Below are 23,551 nucleotides of genomic sequence, written 5' to 3' on the forward strand. Positions count from 1 at the left end.
GGAAGCTGAAAATATCCCAGTTCTACCATGGCCTGCATACTCACCAGACATGTCACCCATTGAGCATGTTAGGGATACTCTGGATCTACGTGTATGACAAAGTGTTCCAGTTTCCATTAAATAGGAGTGGACAACATTCCACAGGCCATAATCAACAACCTGCTAAACTCTATGTGAAGGAGATGTGCTGCGCTGCATGAGGCAAATGTTGGTCATACCAGATACTGACTGGTTTTCTGTTCCATGCCAATAACTTTTTAAAGTATCTGTGACCAACATATGTATATCTGTATTCCCAGTCATGTGAAATCCATACTTTAGGGCCTCATTAATTTATTTCAATTGACTGATTTCCTTATGTGAACTGTACTGTAACTCAGTAACATCTTTGAAATTGTTGCATGTTGCGTTTATATTTTGTTCAGTGTACTCTGTCTGCATATCATTAGTCTACCATGAATACATCCATACTATCCTACTAAAGCACATTTTGATGGGGAGCCAGGCTGGGAATCCCTCGTACAGTCAGTCCAAAACCTTTGTCCAGGAGTGTCAAATTCAATTCCTGGAGAGCTGTGTGTCTGCTAAGTTATTTCCTTTGAATTTGTGTTTAGTTTTGACCTAGAAGACCAGGTGAGAGGAGGTCCAAACTAAGAAACCAACAGACACTCGCCCCTCCAGGAATTGAGTGTAACGCCTTTGGCTTAGTCCTTACATCAAGAGGTCTAAGCATAACAATACATTTTAAATTCCAGAATTCAGAATAAATTGGGCTTCCAGAAATAATATGGTCGCCCAGATAGCTTTATTTTGATTGCAGACAAAAAAATAAATGTAAAAAGTTATATGGCCTATGTAAACAGCCGAGCTCTGTGCCCCGATTTTAAGTCCCAATGTGAGGATTCGATTAAACTGGTCGAGGTGCCAGGTTGGGTGGAAATTTCACTGGTTGAACAGTGATTGCATTCCTTTTGAAACCTGGGCTGCCTCTTGGGCGTGAGCCGGGTGACGTAAGTAACCTGGGCTCAAAACAAAGTGACGTAAGTCATGCACGTGGAGTAATGATTACAACACATGCAAAGTGCTTGCTCTTGATAAAAACACATACAGTACATACTTTATCTGCCTTAAACTAGTTTGAAAATGTTTACATTTATTTATGGAAAATACATGTTGTATGTTCCTGAACAATGCACCATGCTGCCTTGATGACAATATGACCTGGTGACCCAGATTACGGTTCTATTTGAGCAGGGAACTCCTCCCTCACTGCTTAAGCCTGTTCATGACATGAGCCATAGCCCGGTGCACACCGGTTCAGCTTAATCGAACTCCCTCATTCATATGCTGAAACATTGTCAAACAAGGCATATCCACATGGGCAGTAATATGAAATACACTTCCACAAAGGTTCAGATGCTACTCGATAAGCTAACAAGGAAAGTAAGTGTTAAGTAAATACACTGTGGCATTTTTTTATAAAAAATAAATGTTAAACCCTTTTTCTCCCTAATTTCATGGTATCCAATTGGTAGTTACAGTCTTGTCTCATCGCTGAAACTCCCACACAGACTCGGGAGAGACGAAGATCGAATGCCATGCGTCCTCCGAAACACAACCCAACCAAGCCGCACTGCTTCTTAACACAGCGTGCATCCAACCCGGAAGCCAGCCGCACCAATGTGTCGGAGGAAACACCATGCACCTGGCGACCGTGTCAGCGTGCACTGCTCCCGGCCCACCACAGGAGTCGCTAGTGCGCGATGGGACAAGGACATCTCTGCCGGCCAAACCCTCCCCTAACCCGGACAACGCTGGGCCAATTGTGCGACGCCCCATGGGTCTCCCGGTCGAGGCCGGCTGCAACAGAACCTGGACTCTAACCCAGAATCTCTAGTGGCACCTTACACGACTGCGCCACTCAGGAGGTACCGACACTGTGATATTTATTACATGAGAAGGAGATCAGCTTACTTTAAAACAAAAACAGTATACTTTTTTGGTGTTTGTGTACCTCCTCTGTAAAATCTTATCACATGCCATGGGGATATGCAAAAAATAACATTAGGTTGGATTGTTAAGCACAAACTGAAGTCCTTTTAAGTATGTGCCACTACACTATACACTACATTGAATGTATCTTCATGTTGTCTTTTTTCTATCCTGCTGCCAGGACCTACCAGCTGCCTGGCTCAGAACCAGTCCCGCCTGGCCAAGTCCACTCATGCTTCTGGCCCCTCACTGTGCTGGGTAACAGGTCACAAACCATAACAGACTGGAAAAGTAAGTGAAAAAAATGTATCAGTGAGTTTCAAGATACTCGGTAGCTAGCTATGCGGCCTCAAAGACAAGAATAGGCACACAAAAAGGGCAAGGACATAATTTCAGTATGCTTTCCTACAATCAGGGCACAGGATAGTGGAAGTGGCTTCTAGCTTTATACCTGCCTCCATAAGGCTATTGAGTGCTGCACTCTGTCCTCTCTGTCCTCCTAGGCACCCTGGCGGCCTATTTAGAGATTTATGGATACATTTATTAATAGGCTACACAAGGGGTAGACAACCCTCGTACAAGAGTGGCGCAGGCACTTAATGTATTTGATTTAACCAACCTGGAAGACCAGGTGTGTTGTATTTAGTCAATCATTGAACTGATCAATTAGCTCAGGTGGTCTGGTGTGTTGCCTAGTTGGGACAAAATCCTGCAGTACCTGTGGCACTCCAGGAACAGGGTTGCCTACCCCTGGGCTACACCCTCATGCACAGTATTTTATGTGCAAGTGTACGTACATCCTGTTTATTATGTAATAATGCACTGTTATGTGAGCTTTAAATTGTGCTTGATGTATCTGACACCACACATTTTTCTCTGGGAAAATAAAGTTAGTTATACATGCTGTTTTGCTATGATGTGTTTCCAGTAGCCTTAACTTGAATATTCTATCCATTTGTCACGTGAATGCTGCTACAGGACTGTGCTGTTTATCTCCGCCACAGGCAATTTACTTATGTACAAGACACATTCTTATTGCTCTTCCATGTTGGCATGGAAGATATGTGTAACCCGAGTTTGTTGTGGTAAAAGAGAATGAAATGGAGAGTTAGACGTACACTACCAGTCAAAAGTTTTAGAAAACCTACTTGTTCAAGGGTTTTTCTTTATTTTTACTATTTTCTACATTGCAGAATAATAGTGAAGACATCAAAACTATGAAATAACACATATAGAACCATGTAGTAACCAAACAAGAGAATGCCAAGAGTGTGCAAAGCTGTCATCAAGGCAAAGGGTGACTATTTGAAGAATCTCAAATTTCAAATATATTTTGATTCGTGTAACACTTTTTTGGTTACTACATGATTCTATATGTGTTATTTCATAGTTTTGATGTGGAAAATAGTATTAAAAAAAAGAAAACCCCTTGAATGAGCAGGCGTTCTAAAACGTTTGACCGTAGTGTATGATATGGGATATTTTATGTTGATAAATGGTAAATTCATTATCTACCATGATCTATATCCCGAAATGGTTAAAATAAGGTTAGGTTAAGGGGGTGAGGGACGTTTTTATCTCAATATCAAATACTTTCTGACCCTGGTTAACAATTAAGTACCTTACTATGATTGTTTTTAATTAATATGGTCAAAAAGAAAGAAAACACAATTATTCGCAAAGAGCAATTTCTTAAGCAATCATTTTAGACCTGTCTGGGAGTGGTCTGATTGGGGGAGTGGAAATCTAAAAATGTGCTGTTATTGGCAGGCAGGTTTGGAAATCTATTGATGTCACCCTTATTGATAAGGGATCATAGCCTTTACCTGGTCAGTCTATGTTATGGAAAGAGCAGGTGGTCACAATGTTTTGTCTGTTATTCCTGAGTCCTTGGTGATAATCCAATAGTTTATAGACTGCGAAATACGTATATAGTTCTCTGAATAAATGTCTGGGTGGATGCAGTTTGTCACATTCTCTGAGTATGAATTCTCATGGCCCTTTATCTCCAGCATCTATCTGATGATATACACTTTTATTTTTTTTCCCCCCTTCTTTTTCCCCCCCCCCCCCATTCTCTCCCCAATTTCGTGGTATCCAATTGTTAGTAGTTACTATCTTGTCTCGTCGCTACAACTCCCGTACGGGCTCGGGAGAGACGAAGATCGAATGCCATGCGTCCTCCGAAACACAACCCAACCAAGCCGCACTGCTTCTTAACACAGCGTGCATCCAACCCGGAAGCCAGCCGCACCAATGTGTCGGAGGAAACACCATGCACCTGGCGACCTGGTTAGTGTGCACTGCGCCCGGCCCACCACAGGAGTCGCTAGTGCGCAATGAGACAAGGATATCCCTACCGGCCAAACCCTCCCTAACCCGGACGACGCTAGGCCAATTGTGCGTCGCCCCATGGCCGGCTGCGGATATACACTTTTGAGGTGTGCCCATCGTTGATGTCGAATGCCACATAGGCCTAACAGCTGTTTGCCCCGGTGTCATCTGACTGCCGTGTCATCTTTCCACAGTAAAAATGAAGGGGTTGTGTATTCTGACTGCAGACATTTGGCCCATCAAGGTCACTGATGTCGCTTTCGCTGAACTCCTCCACCTCAGCCTCAACCACTTTCACCTCCACCTTTGCCCCATGACTCCTTTTGATAGCGCTCTCTCTTAATTCAATTAAAAAGATACTTCTCAAGAAATCCATTCTGGAAGAACATAACAAATACAGCATATCATTTTACTCCTCTACCTCACCTCCCCCATGTCCTTTACCTTATAAATTGCCTCTACCTCCCCCACAATCATATTTTTCTTTAATGTCCAATTCAGGGTTAGTGGAGCCCACCAACCGCATTTTTTAAACAGGCCCCCAAATCGCAAAGTCCCCTGCAAGTAAGGCCTACTGAGAGCACTCTCTCTGAAGTCATTTGATATTGAAATAAAAACGTCTCTCGCCCCCTTAACCTAACCTTATTTTAACCAATTCGGGATATAGATCATGGTAGATGATTAATTTACCATTTATCAACATAAAATATCCCATTTCATACACTACGGTCAAAAGTTTTAGAACGCCTGTTCATTCATGGGTTTTTCTTTATTTTTACTATTTTCCACATCAAAAAACATCTCCTGCCATGTCACTGATGCATCGTGAAACGGTGTTGTTTGATGAAGGCACTGTCTGTATAGTTTTTGTTTTGCCTTTTCCCCCAGCATTGTCCCAGCCATATCCGGGAAGCAGGAAAAATGAAGTCCTCCACAACAGTATGGGGCTTGCCTGTCCTAGTCGGTAGCTCACCATATAAGACGCTTATAACCCCTTCTTATTAATGGTATCTGTTGCTTTTATACATGTCTTACTACTCGAAAGGCATCTTAATTCTCGCTCAAAGAACTCCTGTGGCTTATTTTTCAAATTGTCATATTTTGTTTCTAAATGTCTGCGCAAGAGTGAAGGCTTCATCGAGTTGTGAGATAGTACTTTTGCACATATAACACACTGTGGCTGAGGAAAGGCACTACTCCCAATATAAGTGAACCCCAAATCAATGTAGTTCTCATCATATTTATGCCTCTTCGATGGTCCAACATCCCTGTCTGTTGTTCGGTGCTTTCCTGGGTAAGGGGGCAGTAGCTCTTCAGCTGCATCAAATTCACAACTGTCTGTGTCCATGCTAGCTGGGCTAACAACAAATGTAGAATTACTGATGCTAGCATTGGATGTGCTCGTGGAAGCAGAACAACTTGTGTTGTCGACAGGTGCAGGTGTAGTACTGCTGGTAGTAGCAGTACTACCAGTAGAGCTGGTATGTGTCTCTATGGACGCGGGCAATACTTTGTTTAACCATTTATCAATTATCGAGCAAATGGAATGAGCACCGGCTACATATGGACCATTAGTGGAATTCCTGTGAGAGAGTAACGGTTAATGTGATTGGATGTTAATTATTTGAATATGCTACCTGTATTTGACATTGTGTTGTTATTTCGCTGAACTCTAGATGGTTTAATTTTATTTTTGGCAGTGAAACGAGGCTACTCAGGCGAGAAAACAACCTCACCCAAATGTATAGCCCCGTTGGAAAATATAAATGGACTGTTTGAAAATGTGAAGAATTACTGTATATTTTTTATAAAAAATAAAATAGGTAGCGAGCTTGCTTCTTTGCTGCTTTGGACACAGAAGGCAGATTGCTTATCCTAGTTATCTAGCTAGCTAACTAATCATTATATGGGTGTCGTTTATTTTACTGTTGTGGCTGGCTAGCTAGGTTCTATAGAATCAGACACTAGCCAGTAGAATCAGACACTAACCAGTTTATGAAAAGACAAGAGAAGAGCTACAGTGCAGTCGGAAAGTATTTGGACACACTTTACTTTTTCCACATTTTGTTACGTTACAGCCTTATTCTAAAATTGATTAAATCGCTTTTTTCCCTCGTCAATCTACAACCGATACCCCATAATCAAAGCAAAAACAGGTTTTTATAAATGTTGCACATTTATAAAATATAGAAAACTGAAATATCACATTTACATAAGTATTCAGACCCGTTACTCAGTACTTTGTTGAAGCACCTTTGGCAGCGATTACAGCCTTGAATCTTCTTGGGTAAGATTTTACAAGCTTGGCACACCTGTATTTGGGGAGTTTCTTCCATTATTTTCTGCAGATCCTCTCAAGCTCTGTCAGGTTGGATGGGGAGCGTCGCTGCACAGTTATTTTCAGGTCTCTCCAAAGATGTTTGATCGGGTTCAAGTCCGGGCTCTGGCTTGGCCACTCAAGGACATTCAGAGACTTATCCTGAAGCCACTCCTGCATTGTCTTGCCTGTGTGTTTAATGTCATTGTCCTGTTGGAAGGTGAACCTTCGCCCCAGTCTGAGGTCCTGAGTGCTTTGGAGCTGGTTTTCATTAAGGATCTCTCTGTACTTTACTCCATTCATCTTTCCCTCGATCCTGACTAGTCTCCCAGTCCATGCCGCTGAAAAACATCCCCAAACATCCCCAACATCCCTTTCACCGTAGGGATGGTGCCAGGTTTCCTCCAGACGTGGTGCGTGATATACAGGCCAAAGAGTGTAATCTTGGTTTCATCAGACCAGATAACCTTGTTTCTCATGGTCTGAGAGTCCTTTAGGTGCCTTTTGGCAAACTCCAAGTGGCCTGTCATGTGCCTTTTACTGAGGGGTGGTTTCTGTCTGGCCACCCTACCATAAAGGCCTGATTGGTGGAGTGCTGCAGAGATGGTTGTTCTTCTGGAGAGGAAATCTGGAACTCTGTCAGAGTGACCATGGGGATCTTGGTCACCTCCCTGACCAAGGCCCTTCTCATCCAATTGCTCAGTTTGGTCGGCCGGCCAGCTCTTGGAAGAGTCTTGGTGGTGCCAAACTTCTTCCATTTTAGAATGATGGAGGCCACTGTGTTTTTGGTACCCTTCCCCAGATCTGTGCCTCGACACAATCCTGTATAGGAGCCTTTCAGACAATTCCTTCGACCTCATGGCTTGGTTTTTGCTTTGACGTGCACTGTCAACTGTGGGACCTTATATAGGCAGGTGTGTGCCTTTCCAAATCATGTCTATTCAATTGAATTTACCACAGGTGAGCTCCAATCAAGTTGAAGAAACATCTCAAGGATGATCAATGTAAACATTATGCACCTGTGCTCAATTTTGAGTCTCATAGCAAAAGTTCTGAATATTTATGTAAATAAGGTATTTCTGTTTAGTTTTTCTTATACATTTGCAAAAATGTGTAAAAACCTGTTTTCACTTTGTCATTATGGGATACTGTGTATAGATTGATGAGGGAAAAATATTATTGTATACATTTTACAATAAGGCTGTATTGTGACCAAATGTGTAAAAAGGGAAGGGGTCTGAATACCGTCCGAATGTACTGTAAATCACGTAGATATCTAACTAACAGCTGCCTTGCCTTGTTTTTACAGACTGTCTACTCGGCTTGTTATGAGAAGTTCATTTCACAGACTCATCTTATAAATCTGAACAGATACTCTAATTACCAACATAAAACCGAAGTTGATACAGTTTTTTACTTTAATATCGTTGTCCTGATCTCATGACAAAGCTGTCAAAGTTGTGAGAACCCTTTATGCCTTGATCACACCAATAGTATATTTGTGCAAAACAGTACACAGCATCATCTGGATATGTATGCAACAAAAGTTTAACATTCACCTTCTGCTACCGTCTACGCATACAGTTTGACGCATATGTTTGATAAATCCAACGTATGCACCACACCGAACGCACTGCAACCGCCTCTGCAATGCAATGCAAACGCAGCGTTTCATTGGAAATGAATGTAATTCTGGTGTACCAAAATGCGATGACTCTGTCGGTGTGATCGAAGCATTAAGGTCCAGTGGAGGCAAGGCACCTCCCAGTGGCAGCATTCACTTTCAGTCCCCTGGCAAAACATTGGCGTCAGTCGTTACTATGGCAATTCAAGTTGGAGCTACCCATACCTCTAATAAACCTTGTTCAATATCAAAATCCCCAAAATCCAGATGTTTCTATATATTAAATGGGCATGTTTAGTATTCGTGGATGGAATACACCTCTTTGGTTAGCTTTACTTCCTAAAGGGTTTCTATTCTCGTTGAATTCAACAGGTGTTGTGCTTCAACATGAAATGCATTATGGGATTCATTCTACATGACACCCTTGAACAGCATACCCTATCAGTGGCACGGTGGCAGAGCTTCCGTCAGTGTCGGCATCGATGTGTGAATGTGCGATTGTCTGTGTGATGAACAATGGCACATTACAGATAACATCAAATGGAGGGTACACAAACCTCTCTTCTCTGTGACCCTGTCACCAAATGCTGTACAGAGCTGAACGCTTCTGTCACACTGAGTTTATGCCTCTTTGTACTGTGCCACGAATAGCCTCATAAACTGGACACTGAAGACTGCATCAAGGTTAACTTCAAGTGTTGGTGTGCATGCGTGTGCATGCATGTTTCCGTGCGTGTGCATATCCTTGGGTTACCATAAACGCAAGATAACATGTATCTTAGCGTTGGATACATGTTTAAACCTCTTGAGCTGACCGCTTTCAATATAGAGAGGGATTAGTAGAAGAATAGCAAAACCTTATGTGGAAGGAAAGCTGGAGAGCTGTAGAATAGCTATGGATTTCATTCCTCAATGGCAAATACAGCTTCAGTGAATTGTCCGTTGTGGCTGTGTCCTATAGAAAATCATTCAAGATTGTTTAGTAGGTCTGCTGCTTTATAAGTAATGCATTCCCAAACGGACAGCTGTTTAGCCAAGTGAAAATGCTAACAATTTAAACCATGTACCCCAATGACCAATAAAATGAACACCTTTTCTATTTATTAAAATAAGTAGCTCTTAAATAGCTATTTCATCAAATAAATAGCTCATGTGGTCAAGGCGAGTGCCAGGTGTGTGTGCATCACAATTAGGCTGCCCAACAATGGCATGTGTTTTTTTGGATAGTTTGGCATGTGGTTGTTCTGAAAGTTTTGAATGTCCTGGATACCTTGCATTTCCATTAAAAAAAATGTTTGGGGAGGAGGGGGCACCAGTGGTTGGTCGTTAGCGGGTTGCCATTTCTGAGGTTGACGTTACACCCATCTCAGTTAGGCACTCCCATCACTATTGCTTTTGCTGCTGCTATTGCTGCTGGGTTCAGCATGGTAAACAAAGGCAGCAGCGCATTCTCTTTGTACAAACTCAGTGACTCACTCAGTGGCACTCTTCTTGATGCACCAATCTGAGAGAATGCTATACACATTGGCACTCAATACACACAGGTGCAGGCCTACACTGACTGTAGCTCAAACATGCTTATATGACTCAGAGCAGAGATCCTCTCAGTCCCCCTCAACAGACATACTCATAGCCATATAAAAATGTGAACTTCTCTAGTGAACTCGTTGCTATAATCTGTCGTAAACTCATCCCACTAGGCCTACACTGACAGTAGCTCAAACATGCTTATATGACTCAGAGCAGAGGTCCCCTCAGTCCCCCTCAACAGACATACTCATGGCCATATAAAAATGTGAACTTCTCTAGTGAACTCGTTGCTATAATCTGTCGTAAACTCATCCCACTAAGCATGGACTGACACTGACGTCTTTTTTTTTGTCTTTTTTTTGTATTTATCTAGTCCGAACCAAACCTGAACCAATCATAGACATTTTTGTTTTGTTCAGATTTGGTCTAGTCCGGATTGGCCTTGATTTGGCCCAAACATAGACGTCTATATTTAGTTCAGATTTGGTCCTGTCCGGACGGGCCTCAATTTCAACACCCACAGACATCCAGAACGGCCTATATTTGGCCCAAACATGGATGATTGGTTCAGATTTGGTCTTGATTTGGCCGGTCTGGACGTCTGTCAGTTTTAAAGCTTTTGAAAAAGCTAATATAAAAGTGTGACAGCAATACTAAATATTCTACGTTGTGATCTTCAGTTGGCTCCTCTTTCTTATTCAGTGGTTTAAAAAATAATTATTGTAATATAATACTTACTTCATTGAGAATGTACAGCGTGTGCAGTTGAAATTCTCTTAACAATCATCTTGAAAAAACGTATACTAAAAACTTGGAAATCAACCAATACGTAATCATTAACACATTGGAAAAATATAATGATTTATTATTGAAATATTAAAATAGCATGGGTGACCGAGAAAAACAAATTGTTAGAATTTGAGGCCATGTGGCAAACAATAATGAAGGTAATAGGGTTGAGGGTGTGAGCATGTGAGCATGTGAGTCTGGACAGAGTAGATGTAGTCATTGTTTGCATGTCTGAAAGTTGTTGTTCGTATGTATTTTAACCTTTATTTAACTAGGCAAGTCAGGTAAGAACAAATTCTTATTTTCAATGACAGCCTAGGAACAGTGGGTTATCTGCCTTGTTCAGGGGCAGAACAACAGATTTTTACCTTATCAGCTCAGGGATTCGATCTTGCAACCATTCAGTTACTAGTCCAACACTCTAACCAATAGGCTACCTGCCACCCCATATACCTTTGTATGTGTAGAAAATATCTCAAATAAAAGGGGAAGAGAAATATCAGAAAAAGTAAATAATAATAAGCGTTTTCAACGTCCATAAAATACATATTTTCAGAGTCCCAAAGAATACGTATTTTCACCATTCATTCAGAACCCAAAATGAACCTAACTTCAACGTTTGTAAAATACATATTCTAGACCTTTGTTTACTGGGTTATGTCTCTGAGGTGCCCATGCAGGTGGCTCTCACATCTGAACTTATTTATTATGAATAGGTTGCTGAATTTTGGCCTGTATCCAGTCTTACTCTAAACTTCACTCTAAACACTTGGCAGAAGTTGCAATTGCCTCATGTGGAAAGTTTGAGGGTTGACTGCCTGTGATATCCACAATGTTCTCATCTGTTCATAGGGTAATTAAGGCATCGGGTCACCTCAGGAGAAATCCGTTTGTCTGAACTAGCTTTGGCAATCTGTGAAACAGGGAGGTAACTCTAGGCTCTTCTGTCGACATGAGAGGTTCTAGTTAAGAACTCTTGAGGTGGTGAATGATGAAACGAGAAGCTTTTACAGAGTTCAAAGACTGGCTAGGCTGGAGTGTGTAGAAGTGTCTTATGTCTACATGAGTGAGCATGTGGTGGGCTAATTCATATTGTTTTGAGTGACTTCTTTGTAAGTGTCTGAAAATGTCAGCCTATTTCTGTCTAGGTCCTAGTTTTGTGGAAAAAATTCACCAAAAACTCATTTTACATACATATCTTTAGTATTTATCCACAATCTACTCTGGACAAGTCCAATTCTGGCCAAAAAAAAGTTTTAACACCATCATTGAATGAGTTGTTATCTTCCTTATCCATTCTGCATCACACCATAAACCGATTCTACCAACAACCCTTTGAACGTTCTTCCTAGAACCCTCCAAAAACAGTTCTACCAGCCTTATTTACACATCAGGCCCGCAAGTCACATTATACTGGTTTGTAAAGTGATGTATGATTCTTATGGGAATCCAGACAGAGTGAGGATATCCAACAATTTGAACCACCTGCAACCTGCATTCAGAATGACTAACAGGGTAGGGGAGACAGGGTACTGAGATGACCTACATTTTCTAAACTGGAACAACCATCTCATTAACAGGTGCTATAGTCCAACTGCTAACACATTGATTAGTTTAGAAAAATGTATGTTATTTATCTTCGTGCAGCATGAGGTTAGTCAACCAATCAATGCACATGCAAAAAACAAGATATTGAAGTAAACATTTCTGAAAATCAAGCTGTAGTAGAGCATGCTGGGAAATATGATAATGAGTTTCCAGTGTTTCACTCTACACAGAGTCAAAATGACACACTCACACTCAACTCTGGTTATTAATACGCCAACGCTGAGGGTTTTGTACACCACTGAGTGGTAATTTTCAGGACCTCTTTGAAGACCGAATGCTGCCTCCGAGGCAAAATTAGTTTGACACCCCTGCTAAACCATTACTGTTTTAGCAAAGGTTTAAAAGAGCGTCAAAATTATTAAACCATGAATATGGTTGTTTCTTATCTATTTGTTTCAAAGCCAAGCCAAACATTTGGCAGAAGTTGTAATTGCCTCCTTTGGAAAGTCTGAGTGAATGCAGTGAGACTGCCTGTGATGTTCACAAAGTTCTCATCTGTTCAAAGGGTAATTAAGGTATCGAGTCACCTCAGGAGAAATCGGTTGGTCTGAACTTGCTTTGGCAATCTGTGAAACAGGGAAGGAACTACATTTCAGGCTCTTCTGTCGACATGAGAGGTTCTAGTAAAGAGCTCTTGAGGTGGTGAATGATGAAATGAGGACCTTTTACAGAGTTCAAAGACTGGCTAGGCTGTAGTGTATAGAAGTGTCTTATGTCTTCTTGAGTGAGCATGTCTGGGCTAATTCATATTGTTTGGAGTGACGTCTTCGTAAGTGTCTGAAAATGCCAGCCTATTTCTGTCTAGGTTGTAGTGCTGTGGAACAAATACACCCAGTGGTTATATGGCTAGGTCATCTCAGGATTCAGTTGAATCTAGTTATTTCAGGTAAGCATATCAACATATCAGTAGGTATTCAGACACAATTTAAATTTAAAGGTTTTATCACCATGATTGAATGAGTTATCAACTTCCTTATCCATATTGAAACACACCATAAACCGACCACCAATATGGAGTATTTGAGGATTTTGAAATCTTATTGCAGCAGGAGTATGAAAAAAAACTTTAACGCACTGTGGGAATCAATTGTGTCTCAAGTTTCAGGAGTTTAAGCTCAGCCTATTAAAGGCAGCAATCAGGTAATATCTGTGTGCAGGTTCCTATAGGGACATGGAGGAAGTCTCCTGGCTGTATCTTGTCCCCTTTACTGAGTGCCTGACCCATAGTCCCATTAGATTAACATGGGGTGCAGTAAAAGCTTTTGCAGAGAGAGAGAAAGAGAGAGAAAGAGATGGATGGAGAGAGGTAGTTAGAGAGAGATTTTTAAGCTCTAAAAATATCTATTTCAATAGCTGTGTTTACCTTAGCTTGCCCTGAATGATATTGACTTTGAATCTTTCATTGTCACACACTCCCTGATTTGAGCATATATTGAATAATCTTATAGGCCTATTGATCTTGAAGTACACAGAGTTCTTTGATTGATTTCATTTGGCTTCTATAGGTCTTTTCCAGACTGAATAGAAATGGTCTTGGCATTAACCAGTCTCACGTAGACAATTTTACTCTGGCCCATCTGCTAATGTGTTCGTCATATGGAACGTTTTCCAAGAGGACAAAACATTTAAATGCTAAATATATGATGGGTTTTATTTACATTCATTGTATATGTCTTTCTTTTTTGTAATAAATGTAGAACAAAAGTAGAGAGGTAAAACTGAAAAGAGAATATTATTAGGTCTATAGCCCTTTTATTATTGTATTTTTGTTTCACTAGATGGCAGTGTAAGCAAGCACTGGAGATATTTCCAAATATGCTAATAGGCCTACACAAAATCCAAAACGTTGAGACCAAGTGTTGTATTATTTCGTTTTTAGACTCCTCCTTCGAGAAAGTGTTGCTTACATTTTCATGCATGTATTGCAGAGATCTTAGCCATTGACATGGGCTTGTTTACAAATGCTTAACTCCTAGTTTTAAATCAACATGACACCTCCTAACTTTATGACACTGGCCTTTTTGGGATGGGGTGTTATCCTGCGGGTGTGGTTTACTGATTGGAGAACGTTCAGGAAATGAACGTTTTTTTCAGCCTATTAAAAACAACAACAACATGGTGGGTGGGAGAAGCTGCAGCCAATCTAAATAAGGGTGGATTTACATTAGTAAAATGTGTCTAGTGAGATCTATCTCTCTTCAACATCCGATTTGCAACTTTTCTGTTTACACTAGCCTTGGATGTGTTGTGGCCCAAGCCACATTCCTGCTTCTTGTGTGAGTACAGCTATTACTATACTATACAGGAGCTTCTCACCTAACCCATATTGCACATGGTGTTGCACACTTGATTAATGCAATGATTCACAAAAACATTTCATTTTTTGTTTGGCTAACAGAGCAAAAATGCTGTCTACTGTTAAAGTAATGAAGGTAATTATTGCAGGGACGTGATGTGGGAGAAAAAGTGTTTACCCAAATATGCATACTATGTCACATATAATGCCTTCAGAAAATATTCATACCCGTTGACTTATTGCACATTTTGTTGTGTTACAGCCTACATTCAAAATGAATTAAATATGAATTGTGTTCTCCCATCTACACACAATGCCCCATAATGACAAAGTGAAAACATGTTTTTAGAAATGTTTGCACATTTATTGAACATAAAATACAGAAATAAGTCTCTAAAATCTTTGCACACTTGGATTGTACAACATTTGCACATGATTATTTTAAATAAATGTCAAGCTCTGTGAAGTTCATTTTTGGTTATTGCTAGACAGACATTTTCAAGCCGATTTCAGTCAAAACTCTAACTAGGCCACTCAGGAACATTCACTGTCGTCTTGGTAAGCAACTCTAGTATATTTGGCCTTGTGTTTTAGGTTATTGTCTTGCTGAAAGGCAAATTTATCTCCCAGTGTCTGTTGGAAAGAAGAACCAGGTTTTCCGCTAGGATTTTGCCTGTGCTTAGCTCTATTCTATTTATTTTTTCTAAAAAGCTCCCTAGTCCTTGTCGATGGCAAGCATACCCATAACATGATGCAGCCACAAATATGAAGAGTGGTACTCAGTGATGTGTTGTGTTGGAATTGCACCAAATATAGCACTTTGTGTTCAAGACATAAAGTTAATTTGTTTGCCACATTTTTTTTCAGTTTTACTTTATGCATGTTTTTGAATGTATTCTGTATTCTTCTTTTCACTCCATCATTATTGTGGAGTATTGTAGAGTAACTAGAATGCCGTTGATCCATCCTCAGTTTTCACCTGTTACAGCCATTCAACTCTGTAACTGTTTTAAAGTCCTCATTGGCCTCATGGTGAAATCCCTGAGCAGTTTTCTTCCTCTCTGGCAACTGAGTTAGGAATGATGCCTGTACTGTATCTTTGTAGTAACTGGGTGTTGTTTTGCACGCCCAATTTTTCAGTTTTTGTTTTGTTAAAAAACGTTTGAAATATCCAATAAATGTCGTTCCACTTCATGATTGTGTCCCACTTGTTGTTGATTCTTCACAAAAAAATACAGTTTTATATCTTTATGTTTGAAGCCTGAAATGTGGCAAAAGGTCGCAAAGTTCAAGGGGGCCGAATACTTTCGCAAGGCACTGTATATATATATATATATAAAATAGAGCAAGTAGATGTCAGATATACAAGTAAGTCAGCTAACATTTGCTTTATTGAAATGTTAAGTTCAATAAGCTATGTGAACTTAAAAAAACAGGAATGGACAGCCCCAGGGACAGCATTGTAAATGCTAAGCTGAACAGAATGAGTTGGCTAGCAGATAGCTATTTCTTACTAATGTTGAGTCATAGAACATAGGTAGCTAGCTCCCACTTACTATATAAAACATATTTTGAATAAGCTTCAGAAACTTAAAAATTGGAATAGACTGGTATACTTCAATGGGGGCAGAAATGTAACATACTGAGCTAAATGTAGTTTAGCTGCGCAGAGAGCGACCTCCTACTAATGTTGAATTCTAAAATAAAATAGCTAACAAGCATGGTCTCAAATGTGACAGTTTGTCAGTTAACATTTGTTTTATTTAAAGTTTAGTTGAATAAGCGATATAAACAAAACAAATTGGAACAGACTGTTTACGATGCCCTGGGGGCAGAAATGTTTATTTGGGTCAAGATCACTTGAGGCCATAAGGGCAGACATCAAGTACAAACGGTAATTTAAGAAAGTAAACTGCCTTCGGGGCAGCCTTTTGAATGCACTGTTTAAATACTTCCCCAGGACCAGTAATGTTAGTTTGGGTTAAGATAACTTGGTGCCCATGGACTTATCTAAATCAGTGGTTAGAGCACTGGGCCAGTAACCGAAAGGTTGCTAGATCAAATAGCCAAGCTTCCAAGGTAAAAATCTGTCGTTCTGCCCCTGAACAAGGCAGTTAACCCACTGTTCCTAGGCCGTCATTGTCAATAAGAATTTGTTCTTAACTGACTTGCCTAGTTAAATAAAGGTTCAGTTAAAAAATCCAGCATTTAAACGAAGTATTCCAATTTATAGTTTATTAAGCTTAATCTTACCAATTCGTTTTGGTAATCATTTTCTCATTTACTGGCGTATTTGAAAGCTAGCTAGCTAGCTCTGCATTTTTATTCAACATTAGTAATAGGTAGCTAACTGCTTAGCTAGCTAGTTCAGCTTAGCGTAGCATTTTACATTTCTAACCCCAGGGAAGCATAACAATCCGTTCCAATTTTTAAGTTTATATAACGTATTCAACTAAATAGTTTGATAAAGTAAGTGGGAGATGACTTACTGGTATATTTGAGACTGAGCTAGTTATATTCTACGACTCAGCATTAGTAAGAGATAGCTATCTGCTAGCCAACTAGCTCTGCTAAGCTTAGCATTTTACGTTGCTGCCCCTTGCTCATTTTTATGTTCATATATATTATTCAACATAACATTTCAATAAATCAGATGTCAGCTGACTTTCTTGTATATTTGACACCTAGCTAGCTAGCTCTATTTATTAATTCAACATTGGTAGGTAAGAAGTTGCTAAATACTTAGCTCACTTGCTTGCTCTGAGTAGTTTAGCATGTTGCTGCAAGCTTGCTGTATTTTACCAGTTGTGTTTTAGAGATTTAGTCACTTTTTGTCTGACTACTGTAACACAATAATGATTTATTACAACTTGTAACTCAAAGTTTTCTTTACAATATTCTCAGTTGAAACCTCCACCCTTGTTTTAAAAAGTTATGCATCTGTTAAATTCCGCCCATTGATATTTTTGAAACCAATTGGATTTGTTCTGCCCTAAACCAATCAGAATATTTCTGCCCTTAGAGCAAAGTTCACTACACTTTATGTCAACCTGCTCGAATTGCTAGGGGCTGGCCCGCATAGTGGAAAATGTAGTGGAAATGGCACACGGCGTTCAGAAAAACAGTCACTTTCAAACTAGGGATTTCATGGCTAATTGAGGTAAATCTGTAATTCTGCTCATAGATTATGCATGTATTATGCAGGTTTCAAAAATATTTAGTAGTCGGCAAAGTTCCGGTTGATGTCTTCAAAGAGAGATTTGAATCTACATCCGGCTCATTAATAAATTATACAAGTATCTCTCCTGAACCTACTTTATGTTGTGGAAGCAGTGTAGTGTAAAGAGGCCCTAAAATCACTACTGATGCTCTTCCATTTTTCTTTCCTTAAAGTTTATGATTCATTATCAATGTTGATTCTTTGTGTTAAAGTTATATTGTCCATACTTCTGTATTATATGTGTGTATTCTATTGTCGTCTAATCAAATGTGTAATAGATACATAAAGGAACAACGTGTTAGTCGGTCCCACACACTGTCTACAGTACTGGGTTCCCCTATAACATCGTGAGAATACCCAGTACCCCCTATGATAGATGTTCATATCTCCTATATCAAAAATAATATTCCTCTTCTCCATCTCTCTGTTTCCTCCCACACAAACACTCTTTGACACTCTCTCCCTCTCTCTCCCCCCTCTCTCTCTATCTCTCTCTCCCTCTCACACACACACTTCCTCTCTCTCTTTCTCTCTCATGTGGTATTTATTTTTGTTAGTGTCTTTGTATTGCTTTACTGATTCTTTATGCAAATGCTTGGCTCTAGGCCACAATGTACTGAATAAAATGTACTATATGTCATGTATTCAGGCAGGCAGCACAGTGGAGAAGGGAAGCAGTGCTCTTTTACTCATCCACTCCTGTGTGGGAGGATGAGGTGATAGTGGGCAAGCATTCTCTGCATTGTCCTCCGAGCTGCACAATTTACAACATGTAGCCTAGCTGCACACAGAAAACAGGTTGAAAATATCTCATCCAGACAACTGAAAGTGAAAAAAGCAATAAAGTATGAATTGATAAAATGATCTATTTCATTGGTAATCCCTGATTCATCATTGTAATGTCACAGATCTTTGTGTAACACTCCAATACTACCATTTCTTTAATTTGATATGAACTATTTAGTTATTTAAAGCCCACTCTCAAAACGTTGAATATTCCTGTTCTAGTCATCTTTGCCAGAACATATCTGGTGGATGTGTGACTGTATTGCTCCTCCCACTTTTGCACAATACAGTCCCATACAACAGATTGGTATCTCCACAACCTCGTCTGACATGTTTGGAGGTTTTTCCGAGCAAGCTGTGAGAATGTACAGTGCATGTCAGTGAGGAACTGAGGGAGATGAGAGGCAAAGCAGCAGTCCTTCATCCTAGTTGGAGCTAGATTTTTACCCTTCCCATTGTGATAATGTAAACTGCAGACTGACAACTGGCAGAACTGTGGGAGTTTGACGTGACAAATTCCCCCACAGAGAGGTAAGTGGAACAGCATTCAAGTTTTTGCAATGGTGGTTGTTGAGACAAGTGAATTGAACTATAATAGTAGTTTGTAACTGCAAACAGGGCAAGTTTTTTGATATTTTATGTCATATCTGTAAATCAGGAAATGTTTTGAAAGTAGCTCCTCATTTTAAGACGATTACTTTATATAGACTCCATAAAGACTTGCTCAATGACTGATCAGAATGACAATCCATATCATGGATGAATGGAATGAATCACCTGTGAGTCTGTTTAGAAGGAAACGTTGGACTGATAAGGCTTTCCCTTACCAGATGTGTTATCCTATTCAGTAGTCTTTTTTATTAACCCAACAAGCCCCCCTCCCTCTTCCGAGGACAAAAATATATATTTATATATATAATATATATTTATATATTTTTGACACCAGTCTCAACGTCAACAGTGAAGAGGCAACTCCGAGGTGCTGGACTTCTAGGCAGAGTTCCTCTGTTCAGTGTCTTTGTTCTTTTGCCCATCTTAATCTTCTCTTTTTATTGGCCAGTCTGAGATATGACTTTTTATTTGCAACTCTGCCTAGAAAGCCAGCATCCCGGACTCACCTCTCACTGTTGACGTTGAGACTGGTGTTTTGCAGGCACTATTTAATGAAGCTGCCCGTTGAGGACTTGTGAGGCGTCTGTTTCTCAAACTAGACAGTCTAATGTCCTTGTCCTCTTGCTCTGTTGTGCACCGGTGCCTCCCACTCCTCTTTCTATTCTGGTTAGATCCTGTTTGCGCTGTTATGTGAAGGGAGTAGTGCACAGCGTTGTACGAGATCTTCAGTTTATTGGCAATTTCTTACATGGAATAGCCTTCATTTCTAAGAACAAGAATAGACTGACAAGTTTCTTTGTTTCTGGCCATTTTGAGCCTTTAATTGAATCCACAACTGCTGATGCTCCAGATACTCAACAATTCTAAGGACAGTTTTATTGCTTGTTTAATCAGTACAAAGGTTTTCAGCTGTGCTAACATAATTGCAAAAGTGTTTTCTAGAGGCTTTTAATTAGCCTTTTAAAATGATAAACTCCGATCAGCTAACACAATGTGCCATTGGAACGCAAGAGTGATGGTTGTTGATAATGGGCCTCTGTACACCTATGTAGATATTCCATAAAAAGTCTGCCGTTTCCACCTACAATAGTAATTTACAACATTAACAATGTCTACACTGTATTTCTGATCAATTTGATGTTATTTTAATGGACAAAAAATGGCCTTTCTTTAAAAAACAAGGACATTTCTAATTGACCCCAAACATTTGAACGGTAGTGTACATATATACTGTACATACAATGGGACAAAAAAGTATTTAGTCAGCCACCAATTGTGCAAGTTCTCCCACTTATGAGATATCAAATATGAGAGAGGCCTGTAATTTTCATCATGGGTACACTTCAACTATGACAGACAAAATGAGAAAAAAATCCAGAAAATCACATTGTAGGATTTGTAGTGAATTTATTTGCAAATTATGGTGGAGAATAAGTATAATAATAAATAAGTATGATGCAACAGCAACCCAAGTATGGTTCTCAATCAGCGACAACGATTGACAGCTGCCTCTGATTGGGAACCATATCAGGCCAAACACATCGAAATACAAAACATAGAACAAAAACATTGAATGCCCACCCCAACTCACGCCCTGACCAACCTAAAATAGAAACATACAAAAGGAACTAAGGTCTGGGTGGGCATCTGTCCGCGGTGGCGGCTCTGGCGCGGGACGTGGACCCCACTCCACCACCACTCTGGCAGCTCCTGACTGACGGGCAGCTCTGGCAGCTCCTGACTGACGGGCGGCTCTGGCAGCTTCTGACTGACGGGCGGCTCTGGCAGCTTCTGACTGACGGGTGATTCTGGCAGCGCTGGACAGGAGGGAGACTCTGGCAGCCCTGGACAGGAGGGAGACTCTGGCAGCCCTGGACAGGAGGGAGACTCTGGCAGCCCTGGACAGGTGGGAGACTCTGGCAGAGCTGGACAGGAGGGAGACTCTGGAAGCGCTGGACAGGCGGGAGCATCTGGAGGGAGGAGACGGCGAGACAGCTTGGTGCGTGGGGCTGCCACCGGAGGCCTGGTGCTTGGAGGAGGCACCGGATGGACTGAACCGTGGAGGCGCACTGGAGGTCTCGAGCACCGAGCCTGTACAACCTGTCCTGGCTGGATACTCCCCGTAGCCCGGCAAGTGCGGCGGGGTGGAACAGACCACACTGGGCTGTGCTGGCGAACCGGGGACACCGTGCGTAGGGCTGGTGCCATATACCCCGGGCCGAGGAGACGCACTGGAGACCAGATGCGCTGAGCCGGCCTCATTTCTCCTGTCTCGATGCCCACTCTAGTCCGGCCGATACGAGGCACTGCGATGTAGCGCACCGGGCTATGCCTGCGCACTGGGGACACTGTGCGCCTCACGGCATAACACGGTACCTGCCCGGTCCACCTCTCTCCATGGTGGGCACAGGGAGTTGGCTCTGGTCTCCTGCCTGACTTAGCCACACTCCCCGTGTGCCCCTTCCCAAGAAATTGGGGCTGCCTTTCGTCCCTGTTGCGCTGCCGTGCTAGCCCCTCATAATTCCGCCATTCGGCTTTGGCTGCCTCCAGCTCTTCCCAGGGGCGTTGTTTTTTTCCCCTAAAGTTTTTCTATTTACCTCCAAACTGGAATATCTCAAATGAAGCTAGCTAGCTAACTAGCTACCAGCTATCAGTCAGCAAACCACTGCTAGCGGTCATCAGCTAACCTTTAGCTCGGAAAGCTCTCGCCAGTTCATACAACGCGTTTCAAACCAGAGCATACCGGACCTATTTTTCCCTCCATATCCCCGAATTCCTACCGCAAACTCTGAACCTTTTAATCTGGATCATCACAGCTAGCTAACTGCAGCAAGGGTTGACTACTCCTGGCTAACGTTTCCGGCCCAGAGCTAGCACCAACTAGTCTGGGGCTAGCCCATGCTAGAACCATCTCCCGGCTCACTCCTGGGCTACAATATCCGGACCCCTTCTACTGCCGGTACAGGGCACGGAACCCCGCCGATCCTCTACGACTGGAATACCGACATGATCTGCCCGAGGATTCCAACAGGCCCCTCAGGCGCGACGCCCGCTGAAGGCCCATTCTGCTAACCTGCTGGCTACCTAGAGCTACTTGGAACCCTACTAATTCCACGACTGGTCTATCGACGTCACCGCACGAAGAGGCAAAAACAGACGTCCCCCAAAGGCTAACTTGCTAACCCCGGTCTGCTAACTGCTAGCTTGCCTTCCCCGGTCTGCTAACTGCTAGCCCCTGCTAACTGCTTGCTTGCTAACCCGATCTGCTAACTGCTATCTTGCCAACCCCGGTCTGCTAACTGCTAGCTTGCCAGCCCCGGTCTGCTAACTGCTAGCTTGTTTAGCCCCTCCCTACTAACTGTTAGCGTGTTAGCATCGGCCTGCTAACTGTCTGAATCGCCGTGTTCCCAGTCAGCCCAACCACTCACTGGACCCATATGTTCACTTGGCTACGCATGCCTCTCTCTAATATCAATATGCCTATTTCACTGTAGAGCCTCTAGCCATGCTCAATATGCCTTAACCAACCATGTTGTTCATCCTCCTACATACAAGATGACATCACCTGGTTTAAACGTCTCTAGAGACTATGTCTCTCTCATAATTTCTCAATGCCTAGATTTACCTCCAATGTACTCACATCCTACCTTACCTTTGTCTGTACACTATGCCTTGAATCTATGCTATCGTGCCCGGAAACCTGATCCTTTTACTCTCTGTTCTGAACGTGATAGACGGCCAGTTCGTATAGCATTTAGCCGTACCCTTATCCTAATTCTCCTCTGTTCCTCTGGGGATGTAGAGGTTAATCCAGGTCCTGCAGTGCCTAGCTCCACTCCCACTCCCCAGGTGCTCTCATTTGTTGACTTCTGTAACCCTAAAAGCCTTGGTTTCATGCATGTTAACATTAGAAGCCTACTCCCTAAGTTTGTTTTGCTCACTGCTTTAGCACACTCTGCTAACACGGATGTCTTAGTCGTGTCTGAATCCTGGCTTAGTAAAACAGCCAAAAACCTTGAAATCTCCATCGCTAACTATAGCATTTTCCGTCAAGATAGAACTGCCAAAGGGGGCAGTGTTGCAATCTACTGCAAAGATAGCCTGCAGAGTTCTGTATTACTATCCAAGTCTGTACCCAAACAATTCGAGCTTCTACTTCTAAAAATTCACCTTGCCAGAAACAAGTCACTCACTGTTGCCGCTTGCTAAAGGCCTCCCTCTGCCCCAAGTTGTGCCCTCGATTCCATATGTGAATTGATTGCCCCCCATCTATCTTCTGAGCTCGTGCTACTAGGTGACCTAAACTGGGACATGCTTAACACCCCGGCCATCCTACAATCCAAGCTTGATGCCCTCAATCTCACACAAATTATCAATGAACCTACCAGGTACAACTCCAAATCCGTAAACACGGGCACCCTCATAGATGTCATCCTAACTAAC

General features: G+C 41.6%; 1 protein-coding gene across 2 annotated transcripts in view; it reads left to right on the forward strand.

The window, feature by feature from the left end:
• The first annotated feature begins 14,343 nt into the window (after positions 1–14,343).
• The window catches only part of LOC110529161 (gamma-adducin), a 40,692-nt gene continuing 31,484 nt past the window's right edge, over positions 14,344–23,551 (forward strand). The window contains exon 1 of one of the 2 annotated variants that reach the window (XM_021611311.3): positions 14,344–14,470. In XM_021611311.3, the coding sequence (XP_021466986.3) occupies positions 14,435–14,470 (36 nt within the window). In that variant the 5' untranslated portion in view covers positions 14,344–14,434. Of the gene's footprint in view, positions 14,471–18,755; positions 19,028–23,551 lie in introns of those variants that run through there. The other variant, XM_021611304.3, reaches the window with a different exon arrangement.

This window comes from Oncorhynchus mykiss, chromosome 1, assembly GCF_057628025.1.
Source record: "Oncorhynchus mykiss isolate SJ-2025 chromosome 1, ASM5762802v1, whole genome shotgun sequence".
NCBI lineage: Eukaryota > Metazoa > Chordata > Actinopteri > Salmoniformes > Salmonidae > Oncorhynchus > Oncorhynchus mykiss.